This window comes from Zeus faber, assembly GCF_960531495.2.
Source record: "Zeus faber genome assembly, chromosome: 1".
In the NCBI taxonomy this organism is placed as follows: Eukaryota; Metazoa; Chordata; class Actinopteri; order Zeiformes; family Zeidae; genus Zeus; species Zeus faber.
The window spans coordinates 16,172,867-16,190,619 of record NC_137193.1 but is presented as its reverse complement, the minus strand read 5'-3'; the positions used below and the strand labels follow the sequence as shown (position 1 = coordinate 16,190,619).

At 45.6% G+C, this 17,753-nt stretch overlaps 1 protein-coding gene across 1 annotated transcript in view; it reads right to left on the bottom strand.

Annotated features, from left to right (window-relative positions):
• ptprfa (protein tyrosine phosphatase receptor type Fa) overlaps window positions 1-17,753 on the bottom strand; it is a 196,385-nt gene that overhangs the window by 33,078 nt on the left and 145,554 nt on the right. The window contains exons 14-18 of the mRNA XM_080017516.1: window positions 16,981-17,562; window positions 15,663-15,760; window positions 13,737-13,993; window positions 11,633-11,714; window positions 6,839-7,051 (exon numbers count right to left, since the gene is read on the bottom strand). Coding sequence (XP_079873642.1) covers window positions 6,839-7,051; window positions 11,633-11,714; window positions 13,737-13,993; window positions 15,663-15,760; window positions 16,981-17,562 — 1,232 coding nt within the window. The remainder of the gene's footprint in view (window positions 1-6,838; window positions 7,052-11,632; window positions 11,715-13,736; window positions 13,994-15,662; window positions 15,761-16,980; window positions 17,563-17,753) is intronic.

Sequence of the window (17,753 nt, the reverse complement as noted above, 5' to 3'; positions counted from 1 at the left end):
GGTAACTCCGCACTACAGTCTACAAAACGGTTTTGAACTGATACTGTTTCATAAAGATTACGTTTTTTCTCAAATATAGTTTTTATATTGCTTACGGTGTCCGGAAATATTATGTTGGCCATCTAACTGTTACTGCATAATAAGTGAAAAAGCATTTTCATGATTGATCTAGGAACAACATGACTATTAATGTTAACCATTAAACATTAACAAGACCATTAATTATGACGTTAATTATGCACTGCTGCTACATCCATGTCATATTTAACAATTTATATTAAAGTGGTAATCCATAAGATCATTTTGTTAAAAAAAAATGCAGACTTTGATGCTTCTTTAGCTGGCAGTTTTTAAGAAAAGGTGTGTGCCTCTATATGTGTGTCCTCTTATATGCTGTTTCCAGTGTAGGTGGTGGGGTCCACCACCGCAATATGATTGTCACCCAGGCAACGAGTGTGGGGGTGGTGTGGTTTGAGCAGTCACACCTGTCCTGGGTCTAGGTAATTGGGGCCCAGGATCATAGTGTCTGCATACCTGTTGCTCCTTTGTTGGTCTAACGAGCAACAGGTAAAAACCCCCATCCACACACCCACTCAGGAGAGGAGCCCTGTCATGAACCATGTCCATCTGCTCCTGAGCTTATTCCAACCAGCCCTCCCTCTCCAACAAACTGGTGTGTCTACAACCCAGTCGTCTGTGCCCCTGTGCCGGAGGTCCCTGAACACGCCACTTGGGTGGCGCGTGGTAAGCGAAACTACCACAGCATCATTTCATAAGTACAATCGGTTCATCTCATCTGCATTGTGACATAGCGTCACCGAGTGACACAAATTAATTAGATAATTAGTGATTGCACTGATCAAAAATTGACATAAATGAGCACAAAATTAGGATGCGTAATGCAGTGTAATGGCCTCACTAGTGGGTGTCAACAGTGTGGGGGAAGGCTGTTCTCCATGTGTTTCGTTTTATAAATCATTCTTATCCGGGGTAACAAATCTTGACATTTCAGAAGTGATACTGAATGGACTCTAGAATCAATGAACCGTCTTCACGCAGCTTCTCTTCTTACTTCTAATTCTCCCTACTTCCTACTTGAGAAATGAGGCCCACGCAAAAAAGTAAGGGTGAGCGCGGTGCGATTCATGAAAGTGCCTGGATTTTGTGTGTGCTTCGGGTCTACCAGACGATGAAGGTAAAATTGTTCCCCAACTGGATGCGCGTGCCTGTTCATGACGGTACTCGGATCGGCGGCGTAGACGCCCTGGCAACACCATGAAAGCCGTGCGGACCCGAGGGTCGGGGGAAAATATGTCACGCCGCACAAACCCAACAAATGAAGAGAATCGATCCCAGAGAACATACCTGTGAGGCCCCCGAAGACGCCTTCTCACCGACCACGGCTTTGTTTAGACTCCAGTAAAAGCAAACACGCCGTTGCCATTGAGTTTGGCGGCTTGGTAAGGCTCCATATCCTCATTATTCATGTTAACAATAATAATAACACGAGGTTTCTTCACTGTTGAAACAGATTTCCCATAAAGAATAGGACATTCTAAGTGGAAGCCTCGTCAGCATAATTCCTTCCCGCATGTTTCAGAACAAGTGCACATTTTAATCGTTTCAATTCCGATTAGTGAAAGAAATGTACGCCAATACGTGCAAACGCTCCTGAGCAGCTTCATGGCCAAACCTCACCGTACGGAAAGCAAGTCCTGTGTACGAGGCACAGTGTGGGATCAGAATGAGTTCAGGTCCCCTGGCGCCCTATATCAAAATAAAAGTCCCGCTGGGAGTTTTGGGAAGATGTGTCGCTAAAAGGCAAAAGGCAAATTTCGCTTGCAGTAGCCCCTAGAATTTGTCGCCAAATAAGAGGCTCATAGAGAGAGCCCCTTTTTGTCCGTTCGGTGGACGAAAAGCTTCGTCTTATTAGTCTTCTTGAGACATCTACAGAAATATGTCCTGTTTTCCAATGTCCCGATGTGCCACCCTTAGACCTTTAAATTAGGTTTGCCATTCAGCACGGAGGTTTATTGTGGTACACATCGCTGCGTACTTCATGAAAAGGTTGACTGGCGCGCTCTGTCTGCAAGGATCGGCATCGGAATTTATTTATTAAGAAAGCCCTTTAGGAAGGACGTCGTCATTCCTGTCCTGGAATGTCAGCGCTCGACGGACCCTCTCACACTCTCTTCCTACACTCTCTTGGCATTGCTCCAGCCTCGCTTCGGGCTTCGGCCTCAGACAATCTTTCCCTCGGTGCGTTTTCGGAGGATTTGAACCACGGTTATGAATGCGCCCCTTCCTGTGCCTGTGTATTCCGGAGGTGACCAAGGCCGCGGTCGACCGGTGCATTTGAACACGCCGAGTGAGCGCTCTCTCGTTCTCTCGCTTCTCTCCTCAACTCCAGTCTCCTCCACTCCCGCTGCCTTCTGCTGCCTCACTTGGAGGGAGGCTGCCGCCCCCCCCCCCCCTTCTGAAAATGATGTCATGCTTTGGTGTCACAACTTCTTTGTTTTTTTTTTTCTGCTTCTTTATCTAATTACACACTGGCCAGCTCGCTATTTGTGCCCAGCGGGGGGGCCGCCGCTGAAAGCCGCGCTGCCCTTTCACTCCCGTCGCCAGCGTCTGCTCTCCGTTCTCCATGCGTTCCATTTGCCCTTCTCTCTCTCTCTCTCTCTCTCTCTCTCTCTCTCTCTCTCTCTCTCTCTCTCTCTCTCTCTCTCTCTCTCTCTCTCTCTCTCTCTCGCCTCTCTCCAACCGGCCGCTGGCGTCGCGGTAGCCAACGGAGATAAGCCCCAACTTTCTCAGTTTTCAACGCACGTGCTACAAAGCGGTATTTCTGTCACAGCCTCGAATCGCTTTCAACCGCGTGACGCCAACCTGTGTTGCTGAGCCGCGCGGGCGTCGGCGCCCTGGTGAGCTCTCCCTTGACGCCGAAACGACTCACAACGGCTCCGTTGGGGGGGAAATAAAGCTAGACTGCATGCTGTTTATTCTCCTTGTTGTGCATTTATAGTTATTCATATTTATGAATGAGCTGAACATGACCCATATTATGAAATACTTTTAGCTTCAGGTTAAGCAACAAAAATAAGTCAAGAAGCCAATGACAAACATTTCCTCGTTGACTCCTCACCTGCTCCCATAATTCCTGTACGCAATCTTAATAATTATCTTTTTTTTAATTGGCCAACATACGATCAGGTTAACAATGACAGACGATATCCCTGTGGTTGGCTTACGAGAGGTCCCTCAGGGAAAACAAAAGTTATATGTCCATGACGCAGAGACAAATTGTCTTTCCATAACAAAAAACGTCATCTGCCGGCTCAGCATCAACGTTGCAAATAACGCAATTCATCTTGACGACATAATTCCGCCTGCGTCACGTGACCCATCTTATACGCCACCGTCAAGACAAACGATTGCATCAACAACATGCAATTCATCCAACAGTTGAAGTAAAGAGGAGCAGGTGGAACGTCCTCATGAAGCTGGTTAAATAGCACATCTTGTTGATAGCAATAGGCAACTAGTAACAGTATAACAGCCAACAGCGCTCGCCACGTCTGGAAGCCTCCATTTCAGCAGAATGCGCCATGTGGCGAACGCGTCACCGCGTCTCTCAGCGGCTGACTTGATGGCACGCCGGCCAAACGCTGCTGAATAGTTGGACACTTCAAACACCGCCCTGAGGACGCAGCCAAGCCGAGATGAAAGCGGAACCCTCGCAGACAGTGGGAAGAGTCACTTGTTTGGAATTAAGACCGAAATGATCAAGCGCATCCCGCAGAATAAAGAGCCACTGAAGGCTACGCTGGCACGGCGGAAGCACAAGCGCGGCCGCGTCGAGTGGAGGCGCTGTGAGTACGGAGCTTTTCTTTTTTCGAGTCTGTTTGTGACATTTGAGGTTCATTTGATGTCTAAAATGTTCTTCTGTTTCCCCGCACTGTAGATATTCAGCTCTCGTGTGGTGAGGAGTACAGTATGCAACCCCCGCTCCCCCGGCGACCTGTTCCGCGCCTCGGATGACGACCCGGGCTGCGGTCGCGGAGGATGGAGCCAAGGCGGAAAGGGGATACAAACACCTTATGGCTGACGCTAGCGACACCACTTGACCCCGAGAGTCAAGGACGGGAGTGGAGAGCGACGAGGTTCGGGGAAAGCCCGCTTGGACGTGGAGGAGGAGAAGAACAGCGCACCAGCTCAACAGCCTTCGAGAGCTTTGTGCTCTAAAAGTCACCAAAGAAGACGATGAGGAGAGGTGGAGGATTCTGTCTGGCGCGGGCAGCAGACAGGGCTGTAGACGGGCACAAATCAAAATGACTGACCGCCGTCGTGACTCTCTAATCTTATCTGTCAGAAAACCAAAATAAATCATTTTCAGCTTGGTGCTGTGGCAGTATTTTTTCCTTTTTAAAATGTTCCCCCCACCCCCCCACTATCACTGGGGATTAGTATTTCCCACATTTGGGCATGAGCAGGCAAGGTGCCTTGGTTTTCTGTCTCTCTCATGACACCAATAAACCAATGATGATGTGGTGATAAGGCTTTGATTGTAATATTTAGATGACAGCTATGTAAAACAACTCTTTTCCCAAAATGCTGGATTCCAGGTACTTGGTTTCGACTTACGGAAATGGATCAGATTCCCTCTAAGGTCCGATTGGCCTAACTTTAGCTTTTCCAAGCTTCCCTTTTATTATTGTAATTATCCTTATGGATAAAGCTGGTATTTTCATCTGGTCATTTCCTCGTGCCATGTCACTCACCTCCATGTCGTTTCAGATCCGCCCACTCCATTTTGCTTTGCTGTCACTCCCTTCCCTTCACCTGGTTTCCCCCGTCTGCAGCTCATTCCCTCATTGGTCCTCAGTATAAATACCGGTCCACTTCCCTTTGCTCTCTGCCAGCTTGTCTCTTGCATTACGCTGAGCTTTCCCACACTACTACCTGTTTCCTGTACCTTCCGTCCCAACCTCTCCCTGATTCCCTGGACCCTTATTCTCCGCCTGTTCCCTGCCGAAAACCTGTTTACCTGCGCTGATTGATCTCCTGGGTTTGATCCCTGCCTGTTTTTTGGAAAAAAACCTTATGGACTTTGACTTCCTACCTGATTGTTTTTGTGTCGTGCTTATGGGTCCACATCTGTTCTGAGTCAGTGGGCGTAATACCTGGGGTCTATTGATTTCAGCATGAAATGTAGCCCATCCAGAAATTATATTTTGCTGTATATAACAGGTGCCTAGCCATCCAGAAAGGGTGAACCCTTCTAAAAACATAACCAAGGAGAAAATATATACAAACGTTTAACTATTAAATTGACACTAAATGCGGGAGTGAGTAAGTTAGTAGTATTAATGCATTAGGTCACGAGACCAACCCCTTGCACTTTCAACTGGGAGGAAAATCATCTAAATAACAAATCATTAAATCTAAAAACCCTTTTTCTCTCTATGTAAAAGTGTGATCTGGAGCCATGACTCATATCACAGAAAACAGTAGACTCCACCGAAGCACTTACTCTCCCTTTTTAAGTGAAAGCCAGGGTGGGAACAAAAAGTAAACGGTGGTTTATTCAACATCTTAGACAGATCCCTCTGGCACAATCCCAGAGCGCTTCAACAATTCTATCCATAAAATGTTTACCCGCAACAATCAAAACAATTAATTGGATGTCTAGGTAATCACCAATCTTTCTTGGTCTCCAGCAACTCACATTAAACAATCCTCTACAGTGTCAAAACAGGCTTTCTAAATGTGAAGTGTGTGACTTTCAACAGAATGTATTGCCAGAAGTACGGTAACCGTTTAAATTATTATTTTTAATCGAACACAGTAAGTATACCTCTAATACACTGACTTGTATTAGATGTTGTATTAGAAACCATACAACTGTTCCCTCCTCTGACGTAGCTCAGAAGTTGAACTTGGGCTGACATGGCGCCACTAAATTTGACCCAACACTTAAATTTTACTGCTCTGGGGCGAGATGGTGAGAACCTTCACGGCAGTTCACACTAACACTTTACAACTAAAGTGAGAATGAGACTGGACGACGAGCAGACAGTAAGCTTAATTCAGAGTGCACGACATAGCCTAAGTAAGGGATAATGTGCAACCAGCGGCTGAATATCGCGAAATAACCCCTGACAGGGTGATTGGGGTGTTATTGTGCGATAATGACCGGTTGGCTGCACATTTTTATTTTTTTGTATACTTTATTAATCCCTCTGGGAGAAATTAGTTCTCTGCATTTCACCCATTGAAGCATCTGAAGTATCTCGGAGCAGTGGGCAGCCACGTAGCGGTGCCTGGGGATCAGTTAGGGGGGTTGTGGAGCAAGTGTCTTGCTCACTTTAGCACGCGACCAGGCTGAGCCGGGGATCGAACCGGCAATCTTCCGATTACACTTACAAAATAAAAGAACACATTGAGAAAGAATATTACATATATATATATATATATATGTGTATATATATATATATATATATATAAATAATAATTATTATTTTTTTAATTTTGTAACTAGCATGCCTAACAGTTTCCACTAAGAAAAATAGTCCACAAAAACGTAGCTAACACTGCATGTAGCAGACTTTTTGCTCTAGAAAAAAAAAAAAAAAAAAAAGCTATTTAGTGTTGGTGAAATGGGAAATTGGGAACATTGACCCATTATTCAGAAATAACTAACTGATGACTAACTGATTGACCAATCAGAATCATGTATTCCACTGGGCCGTGTAATAACAATAAATCATATGAATAGTCTACTCTTTTATTCATTTTGATGCTATTAAACTGTTGCGATTTGTCGTTGTGATTTTCTACTCACAGAGTCGTGGTCCTTCAGGTCGGCCAGCACGAAGCAGCGGTACTTATGTTGCCCCAGCAGCGGCTTGTTGAAGTAGCCGTTGTACCTCCTCTCGTCTCCAAGTGTGAACGTCTCGGGCAGCGTCTCGAGCCTGGCGGCAACGTAGGGCTGCAGGAAGTCCTGGTTCTGCCTCCTTCGCCGGTGCACTCCAGCGTCCACGCCGGCCTCCAGGAGCTGCCGGGGACAGCGGGATGATCAGAACCCCCGGGGTCGGAACAAGCGGGGCCTTTCTTTGACCGTTGCATTTTCGGGTACGGTACGAGAGATTTGCCTCAGGAGGATCGTTGTGTCAAAAAAGAGACGCGAGAGTAAAGGAAAAGACATCACACCATGCATAATTAACAGACAAATAACTAAACCCATCCCAAGAGTTTGGTAATAGCTTATCAATATATGTATACAAATCTTCTTTTCACTCGGTCTGGGGGGGTCGATTCAATTAATTAAGGCCTGTTAGTAGAGCGGACGCGCCCCAGCACAGGGCCCAAGCTGCATCGGCAAACAGACCCAGTCAAAAATGCTGCTCCTGTCGGACGTACGTACGGCCTGCCAGCTTCTGTTGGATCTCCTGACTGGCTGCATCGCATTGGCTGCCAGTCAGCTCAGAAGGATGCAGAGGACCAGGCCCGTGCAGAGACGTAATTTCACCTCCAAGGCAATCTGTCCCCGATTATGCACGGTGTAATTTTTTTCCCCTTCAATAAGGATACAGAGCACACTGATTTCATTTGTTTTATTTGGAGGCGCAGCGGAGCGCCGATCACAGGGCTCACTCGAGTGTGAAGATATTTTCGGCAGGGGGGGGGGGACCGCCCTGGATACGTGCATGCATGCGACAGCTTAGATGCACGCACGTATTCATGTTTCAGTCAAGACAAAACCCCCAAGCGCCCCAGACAAAAAAGTGACATCTCATCTGACATCTCATCAGTCACTCAGTCAGTCATTGATCACGTTTTTTCATGTTTCATTTGTGATTTTTTTCTTAGTGGGCAGCAGGGCTGCCAAGTTTCACCAAAAGTTTGGAGTTAGATTGGGAAGAAAGGAGGAAATATATACATAGAATACAATTTTTTTTAAAAAGCAACTATTTTGGGATTCTCAGCAGGAGAAATAGGAGGTTTGGCCTGGAGTGTCTGAACTGGCACCCTCCCTCCAGAGACAAGCTTAACAAAAAAAAAAAAAAAAAAGTGTTTTTGTTTCCCAAAACGAACAGAAAACTGACATATGAAATCACTCTTTTCAAACCATGGATTACTGTGATATGGAGATTTAGGCAGGGACATCCTGACTGGTTGTTGCATTACATTGCTGGCCGGGAGTATTTCTATGAAGCCTATCGCGTCATGGTGATGGATAGGAGGCAGGAAGGACGGAACGGGGATATTGATATTAAACTAATTTCACAGACCAGAGAGTCTGACCAGAGTCACATGTCTGGTGGTGTCCATCATCTGGCCCAGACTTCCATCAGCCCGGAGGTCCGATGGATGCACATATTTATATATTCTACCTATAATTCTAAAACATGTTGATGTTTTTTAATTTTTCTTTCAAATTTTTAAAGCTTAAAGTTTATTGCAGAGTGAAAGATGTGCCGTAGGGGCTGCAGCCACCACTAGGGGGGGCTGCAGCCCCGGACGCCCAACCCCCTCCCCGCCCTCCGTTCCGTGCTCTGGGCACGTTCCTCATGAATATGCATACTGTATGTTGCCCAGAAAATCCGCTACCTTGATGCCCATTCACACTTAAAAACACGTCTGCTAAACGGGGCACCATGGATATCAAGGGGCAAAGGGGCAGGTGCTCGGGCACTCAAAAGTATTCTCTAAACACACCGGTGGTAATCAGCTCCCCCTTCTTTACCTTTTGGTTCATTCCTTTCTTCCCCAACAAAGATCCCCCCTACGGTTTCTCTCTCTCTCTCTCTCTCTCCCTCACACACACACACACACACACACACACACACACACACACACACACACGCCACACTTGTGCAATAATGTTCATGCAATAACACTGGTGTTACGTTGTACATACTGTAATAAAATAGTTAGTACATAGCAACAATTTATATAATAATTAACATTTCTTTACCTATACACCATAACGGCCATTTATCCTGTGCATAGTATTGCATTTGTATATTTTGTAAATCTTGAATATCTGGCTATTTCTGTTTTGTATTTTTGGCTATTTGCATATATTTGACATTTTAATTTGAATTTGTATCCTATTTCATTTTATTTTTCCTTGCTTTTTGTTCGGGACTGTTGAGCATTTTTGCTTAAGTGGAGAAAGTATTTCTGATGTACAATTTAAGCTTTCTCGTTTTATCTGAGCGACATAGTGCTAAGTTACTACGCGCTAAAATTTGTGCCTTGGAATCGGAATCCGTTTTCGCCCCGCGTCGGCGTCCCTCCGTGCCCCCTCCGTTATTTCAGGTGCGTGTCGCCATTGACGTCGACCCCCTTGCCCAGAGCCAGACCGAGCCAGACTGGCCTTGACCAGTGTAGGCGGAGGAGCTAAGGTGGGCGGGAAAGACCCCCCCGGGTACGGTTCCCTATGCGCGACGAGGCCGCAGCTGCTCTTTCACCGGTTTCCATGACCTTCCGAGGGGGAAGGGAGGGCCGGGGCTTCATTACAGGAAGTCGGGTGTTCATTCTCTCTTGTCTCTGCCGCTGCCTCTATGTGTGCATGTTTTTCTTTACGAGCGTATTCTTTTCTTGTCGTTGTGCAGCCGCCCACCTGCTTCGTACCATTATGTCGCCTTTCGGGTCCAATTTCCCCCCCGGCTGTAATTTCTGAGGAGGCCTCGGGCGTTTGGAGAACCACGTCTAAACGTGAGTGGTCCTCGCTGAAACGAGGAAGCTCGTTCAAACGCGAACAACAACTGTGACGTTGTTGTTCCGCCGGCTTCATTGACAGCTCAAAAAAAACGAAAAAAAAAAAAAACATTTATTCCACAGTCGCGGCGCATAGTTAAAAACTGAACTGGAACTGCACAACCTGTCAGGGCTCCCACCCTGTAAGACTGAAGGACGGAGAGGGAAAAAGAAAAAAACATTTCATAAATGCTTCTGATTCGGGGTTCATCTCTCTGACGTTGGGAACGGTCGGTTCATTTATTTACGTATCTATTTATTTATTCCGGGCTCGTCAACCGCAGACGACGGCAAAATTGAAATCTGGCAACGCGAACACAGGGGTGTTCTCGCGTTTTGTATACCTCAAAAGATTGGGATTAGCTCTGATTGAGGTAATCTCTGTGTGGGATGACAACCTCACTGAAGGGAAAAAATTTAATAAAAAATACGTCTCTTCAGCACATCCAAAAAACATGCTTACGGTTAGAAAAGAAATGATGTAAAAAAAAAAAAAATGCAGAGAAACAGGCTTAGAAATTAAAAGGTGCTATTTTCTGAAGCTGGGATAAGGAGGTCAAAGCTGCAATTCGGGTGGAAAAGAACAATAGCGGTTCATGATGATACGGTCTGTTTTGTCAACTCAGCACCGGCACGGATTCACGTCGCTGTTCTTTTTTTTCGGGCCTTGTTGGGTTTTTTGATGGATAACGGTCGTTCTCTTACCCATCGGTTGTGGGGGAACACATTAATTTCAACGTGGTCAAGGATAAGGCCAATTAAGAAATAATCACTTTGACCCCAGGAATTATGGTTTTCTTGTGTCTCGCACTAATTTGGCGGTTTTGAACTCGGTGTAAACATTCAGGAGGGGATTTTCATGAGCGTTTGTTAAGGGCTTATTTGAAGCCTTTTGGAATCGGTCCAGATTTGGATCATGTTGCATTTATCAGAGTCGGCCGCCTCGAGCTTGTGCCTGCTCTCTAAGTGCTTCCGAGTTATATGTTCATTTATTATGTATTGATTTAATTTGCGCTTTTATTCGGTCCCGCAGTCGTTACTTATTCATTTATGGAATCCTCATTGTGACTGTACATCAGGGTCACGGACAGAGAGCCCTTCGACAAGAACTGGTGAAAACAGGCGTCAGGGAGATAGAAAAGGTTTCTTTACGCTGCACGGACCGACGAGAGCGGGGGTTATACGGAGGTGAAACCGGTGCCAGAGCGGCGCGGCCTCGTCGCGAGGACGTCAGCGTCCCGAGCGCGACAGCTCACACAAAGGCGACGGATGAGCGAGACATCGCCTTTAATTGAAAGGATAATTGCAGCCATTTACAACCAGGAGCTCATTTCCCTGTCTTCCTCCACAACCGTATCCATCATCTCCCCCCGAAAACCAGTGAAATGACATAGCGTCGCCGGCTACGGTCGGGTTTTTTTTTTCCGAGATCGACATATTGTGGGGGCGTTTGGGGTGTATCGTATCGGTTCCGGAGGACAATCGCCGCGGTCAGAAACGATAGGACGAGCGGATCCGAAAATGGCCGGAATGGTCCGTTCGCTCGTTTCAGCTGAGTGAGGACGTCACGCGAGGTAAACGTCTGAAACATTTGCGACGAGCTGCGCTGGAAAACAAGGGACGGCCGTTTAAGCTCAACATATCGAGAGATTTTTCAAGGCCGTTCTTCATCCCGGTGATTACACGGTGGCTGTGGCGGAAAACAGCTACGACGGCTGAACCGGATCCGCTCCTGGTGAAACGGAATAAATCAGCTCCCCGCGCAGAAACAGATGAATAAAACCTCAACACCACCTGGAACTTATTATTCGTGCGCACGTGAGCAAAAGCGAGTGAAAACGTTGTCGCACGAACCGGAAGGCTGACCCACCTCATCGATGTCCATCTCTTCGGGGTTGTGCCACATCTGCAGAGAGGCCGGAGTGACGGGGACCACCACGATGTAGTACCACCTGAATGAGAACATACATATTAAAGTAGTGCAATGCATGTTCCTGGAAGTCGAACAACGTCTGGGAAAGATTCTCTTTCTCACTCTCTTTCTCTTTTGGGATAAAGTCGCTGCCCGCTTTGTTTATTCAAAGTTTATTGATGTTACACGTGTCGCCTGTCTGCACCAAACCTGCCTGTTCGGGGTCAATTGCTTTCGCGGGAAGCCCCGCCCCCCCCCCCCCCCGCTGGCTCGCCGTCTCTCACGGGAAGCTCCGCCCACCGCTGGCTCGCTGGTTATTGAAAGTAATATCATATGTGTCCAAACTGCACCAAAATCGGCACTGTACGACGTTGGGTCCAGCAATACAGGCGCCAAACAACCGCAGATGAATTGAAAACAAAGGCCGATGAAGTCACCAGGGGGTGGAGCCATGGCGACGGCGCACACCTCTGATAGTTTGTCACTTGGCGCGAGGGCGTCTCTCTCATCTCGGTTCAAAATGGAGACGTTCGAGGGCAAAACCGGCTGAGCTGGTTCACACACGAGTCTCTCAGCGCATGAGCGACAGTTGTTGAGCGACAACAGACACAGAGTTTCCTCCTCAGCATCAAGACGCTCAGGAAGCTTTCAGCACGCAGCCGTGTTTCTTCCGGCAGCATCCGTCTACTTCAACAACTACTTCCTGTTCCACTGGGTGTTTTTGTCTTGACCGCAGATTGTTCAGTTCATTGTTTAATAACAGAAACAAGGTTTGTCATATGTGAGGCAATGATTGTATTTGTATGTAGGGAGAATAGATTGCGACGTTGGGCATTCCTCTTAGCTGAGGATAAGAAGCTTAGCGTGCAGTCACGCCAAGCTTAAGAGGTATAAGATAATTTCAAATCAAAATGATGTGATTCTTTTTTTTTTTTTTTAGTGAACAGGCACGTAGTGAGCGTGTGTTAATGTGCGGCCGGCCGGTCATTATCGCAAAATAACTCCCTTTAGACTGACCGACTGCAAATTATCCTGAAATATTAAAACACTGTATCAAAAGCCAAAGAAAGAACTAGATATGAAGGTTTATTTTTATAAAGCCAAGAAAAAGTTTAAAGCAAAACATAGTGCACTACAGCTCGGTGGTCTATGGCGTAACCTGCCTAATGTAATTGCCTGCCTCAAATGTAATTGTGTAACTTGTCATAATTGTTGTAGTCATTTTTCACACCCTCTTTCCAAAACCAGCATGACTTTGGGACACGACTGGACCCGAATCGGCTTTTTATTTATTATTTTTTGATGGAAAAGTTGTGGCGAGGGGCGTTCAAACACCACTTGTCTCCTTTTTTTTTTGTTTGTTTGTTCTTGTTGATACTGTGTCGCCAGTGCTCATAATGACGTACTTGCGGGCGGAATTTTCAGAGAGACAAACACTCGAAACACAATTAAATCAGAACAATTTTTCCAGAAGTCGCTCGACTGTGCCGGCCATAATGGAAAACGCAGCCTTCTACTTAAGTTTATTTTTATTTTTTTTGCACCGGACGCCTTGTTGCTTATTAATTATGTGGTTTAAAAAAATACTGTTAAATAAATTGGTTCGTGACAATATATTTAAAAGTTAGAATCCGGAGGGACCCGGGAGGAAGAGCGGGCTTAGCTTTCCTTTTCTTTTTTCTTTTTGGACGGTGATGGGATTTCGGAGTGTAATCAGGGCACTGTCGTGTTAAGGGACTGGATTTTCAGCTCCTTCCACTTTACCCTAATGGAGCTTTCTGAGTTGCTGCGTTTGCCTTGAGAGATGGATAAAGGGATGGTTATGGATGTCGGGGCTAGAATAGTACTCTCGCCTATTAACACAGGAATACAGTAAGTGGAGAGGAAATTGTAGAGGATTTACCGTACTAAACAGCAGTAGCGAGTAAAAGGTAAATGTACAGTATGTGGACATAACCTCCATCACCGCCATTGAAATTGACTATCAAAACGACCATTTGCCATCATGCCATCTTTGTGCTTTTTTCCTTGAGGACTCGGACATCTTCCAGCCACCACCGACCTGACGGGGGTTCCAGCGGGGACCCGGGGCAGGTCCAGCGTGAGCCGCCCTCCCTCCTCGGGGTTGAGCGGGAGGTGCAGCGGTTTGGCTTTGAGCGCGTCGGGCGCCGTGCGGATGGAGACCTGCTGCTGGAGGCCGCCGGCGCTGTTCCCGCGGCTCATCAGCACGAAGGAGTAGTCCGTCTCCGGCTGCAGCTGCGTGATCAGCTTCCTCTTCAGGCTCCCCTGCACCTCCACGCTCTGCTGGTTGTACAGGATCTACGGACACGTGCAAGACGGAGGGGGAGGGGGTTGTCGGTGAAAATCGATAGAATTGTATCTTGTCTTTTCTGATCCAAAGACTCATCTTTCATTTAATTTAATGAATTTGATTATATAGCTTTTGATATTAGAGAGAGACTGCTCTCTAAATCCTCTTATTCTAAATATTCATATTCATATTATTATTATTATTATTATTATTATTATTATTATTATTATTAATAATAATAACAATAATAACAATAATAAGGTATATTACTATATAATATATAATATCAAAAATATATTTGATTATTATTATTATTATTATTATTATTATTATTAATAATAATAATAATAATAATAATAATAATAATAATAATAAAAATAATGTTAATAATAATAATAATAAAGCTATATTACTATATTATATATAATACCAAAAATATATTTGATTATTATTATTATTATTATTATTAATAAGTTATTTTATATTTTTCTGATAAACAAAAGTGTATTTTACGCCTCAGCTTTATTTTTCCAGGCTCAAAGCGTAAACTGGAGCCAAGATTCCCATAGAGGTCCATTCAAAAGATGTATTAAGTGAAAATATTTGATTACCAAGCCTGGTATGCATCAACCACATGTAGAAAATCACTGATGTGCCATCCTCAGGCGGATTACTGAGTTGAACACATTTTCCCCCCACAACAAATGAAACCTCACTTATATAAAGAGAATATAATCATTCCAGCAGGAAAACAAATACCACGCCCAGAAATAGACTTTAGATTTTACTTAATACTTGGGAAGTAGTTTTATAAACTTTATTGGTCTGGTATACCGTATCTGTCGGCAACACAGAGCGGGACGGTCTCCTTGCTGCTTGGAGTCACTACGTGTGGGCTCCAGTCAAACTGACTCGTCAAGCAATAGATTTTTGTAGCAGACAAATCTGTCAAATTATTTTTAAGGTATTAGGCTATGAAGAGGTTTTATCAAATAATATCGATAATCAAAGTATATATCGATTGCATGTTCTGCATTTAATAATTGAACCACAAATAACTTATCAGAAAACATTTTATTACAGAAACTCAAGCTCAATTAATACACACATATATATAATATGTATAATATAAAAATCTCCTTGTATGCTCCTCTGCTTAATGGGATGAACCCGCCACCGCTGCCCTCCCAGTGTCTTCCCTTTGGACCCAGAAGCGGCACCGCCTTCCTCCCTTCAATAGCCACGATGAATTGGAAGATTATTATTCATTCCAGCGATAAAACGCGTCGTATTCAAGCTAGAAACCGCTGTGTGAAATATAAACAACAAGCGCTAAACTCACAAACGAATCCAACTACATTTTAATAAAGGAACGGGCTCCAAATGTGAATAAAATGAAAAGTAACAGGATGAAAATGAAAGCAGAGATTCACTTACCCACTGGAGGTTGGGAAATTTCACAAGTTTAAGTTTAAAGCCTCGAGAATTCTGCTCACGCGGAGACACGTGGCAGACGGAACGAAGACGGACCCGGAAGGAATGGGAGAATCGCCGCTTTCGCGTCACTGACGACGCCGCTTCTGCCGTGGCCCGAGGGCGAAGCTGTGGCTTTCTCACCGGATAAACGTACAAAAATCAAAACCTCACAATGAAAGTTCGCCATCGGGTTCGACTCACCTTGAACGGCACTTGTGATTGGTAGGTTTCCGGCACTTCCCAGGTCAACAGCACTGAGGTTTTCATCACTGCTTTTACGCCAAAGTTTTTGGTGAACTCTGAGGGAGAGAACGAGAGAGAGAGAGAGAGATCAAAGGACGAAGAAGAATCATGTACAACTTGTCTTATTTTACCAGATTTCTCAGACAAGACGTTTAAACTTTTAGTAAGACATAATCTGGATAAAGCCCCTTCCTACCCTGACTAATGGCTTTGTACTTGGTGATCTGAATTTTGATTAGTGAGCGTATGGCTAGAAAAGAGTTTTAGAGCCCCAAGCACAAGTGTTTTTTGGTTTTTTTTCGAACTCCCCCCGAATGCTAAACTGACAAATTAAGCCAGAAGATCAAGCCCTGATTCGATTCAGAAATAATATAACATTTTCAAATTTAAATTTGGCGTCGCTGTGTAAAATTTGATTCCCCTTGTTTTTCCTTCACCATTCGTCACATGGATTTGAAAAAAAAGTCAGTCATTCGGAAGATTTGAGCTTTGAGATGACTTGACTTTGAGGGCTTCTCTTTGGCTTTCGGCCTAGCGGGAGTGTTGAATCTGTATAAATAAAGTGCTGCCAACATGCTATTGGGCTCCACACAAGCCATGTGTGGGCTCTAAACACAACATGTGTAAGTGCGGGGGGCAAGGATGGGTGGATTGCGTCCCAGCAGTCCACCTGCTACCAGTCTCCACAAGCAAGGCTGCAATCTGCTTCCTCCCCAGCCATCTGTTCTGGAATGTTTTAGCCTGTATGTGTAGGTGTGGGTGCATGTATGCATATTTGAAATTCAAATGCATTCTACATTTACCCATATGGACAGGCGATAATATCCATGTGGTAACTATATACAACTATATACATTTTGGATGCATATACTTATTTGGCTTAAAGTACCCCAAGAATAATTCAAAGATGTTCACAATCTGTGCCTTTTTAAATCAAGGTGAAACCTCAGATGCCACAATCACCAATGGGCTGCCTTTATCCTCTCGCCCATAGAGGTTATAAGGCGAGTCGGTCTGTTGCTGAGCATGCACGCACGGTATTACAAAGAAAAAAGCATCTGCCGCAAGCACCTCATACGCCAAGGATCTATGTCCTCTGCGGACCCTCAGGGCAGCAGCTTTGGTGCAGAGCTCACTTGCCCTTGGGCGATAGCGGATCCATCACTAGGCTATTCCTGATAGACTCATTCAGGCCCAATGTTGCTGTGCTGGCATGGGGGGAGAAGCCAATAGGGCCTAAAAAGGCCTTTTGGTCATTAAAATTCACAGTACACACCTGGCATGGAGGTGGACATTGTCCTGCTCTGGATGCTGGGACTGAGGGGGCCGCCGCCCTTGCTGGTGAAAGCTCGCACACGGATGTCGTAGGTGGTGTCCGGCTTTAAGCCCTGGACGGTAATTTGGGTGTCCACCGTGTTGTTGGTGATGTTGTGCTGACTGTTGATGTCTCGGTACACGACAATGTACTGGACGATCCTCCCGTTCCTGTCGGCCAGGGGCGGGGGGTCCCAGGCCAGCTTGGTGGAGGTGGTCGTCAGTCCCACCACGCTCAGGTTCTGAGGATAGCTGCTGGGCACGTCCTCCGGCGTGCTGACCTCCTTCGCGTACTCTTCCCCGTTGCCGGCACGGTTTTTGGCGCACAGTTTGAAAATGTAGGTGGCTCCCTTATGCAGGCCAGTCACCGTGAAGTGGTCATCTGTCTTCTTGAAGTCCTTCACCGTGAAGGCCTCGTCCTCCGCTCTCTTGTACTGAAGCTGGTATCCCACATGTTCCCCCACCATCTCTTTGGGGGGCTGCCACTGGATCAGCGCTGTGTTGCCTATGGTTGTGCTGATCATCATGGTGGGCTTGCCTGGGACTGGATCACAGAGAGCAGGGGTTAACAAAGTACACCAGTGCTTTACTCAAGGCTTAAGTAGTCACATCACATTCTGTTCCAAATAGGCTTCACTGTAGCTGCATTGAACAATGGGCCAAAGGCCAATTAGCCACCTACACCTACAACAAAGCCTTTTTTCTTCCTTCTAAGAGTCCCTTCTACCTTCTGCC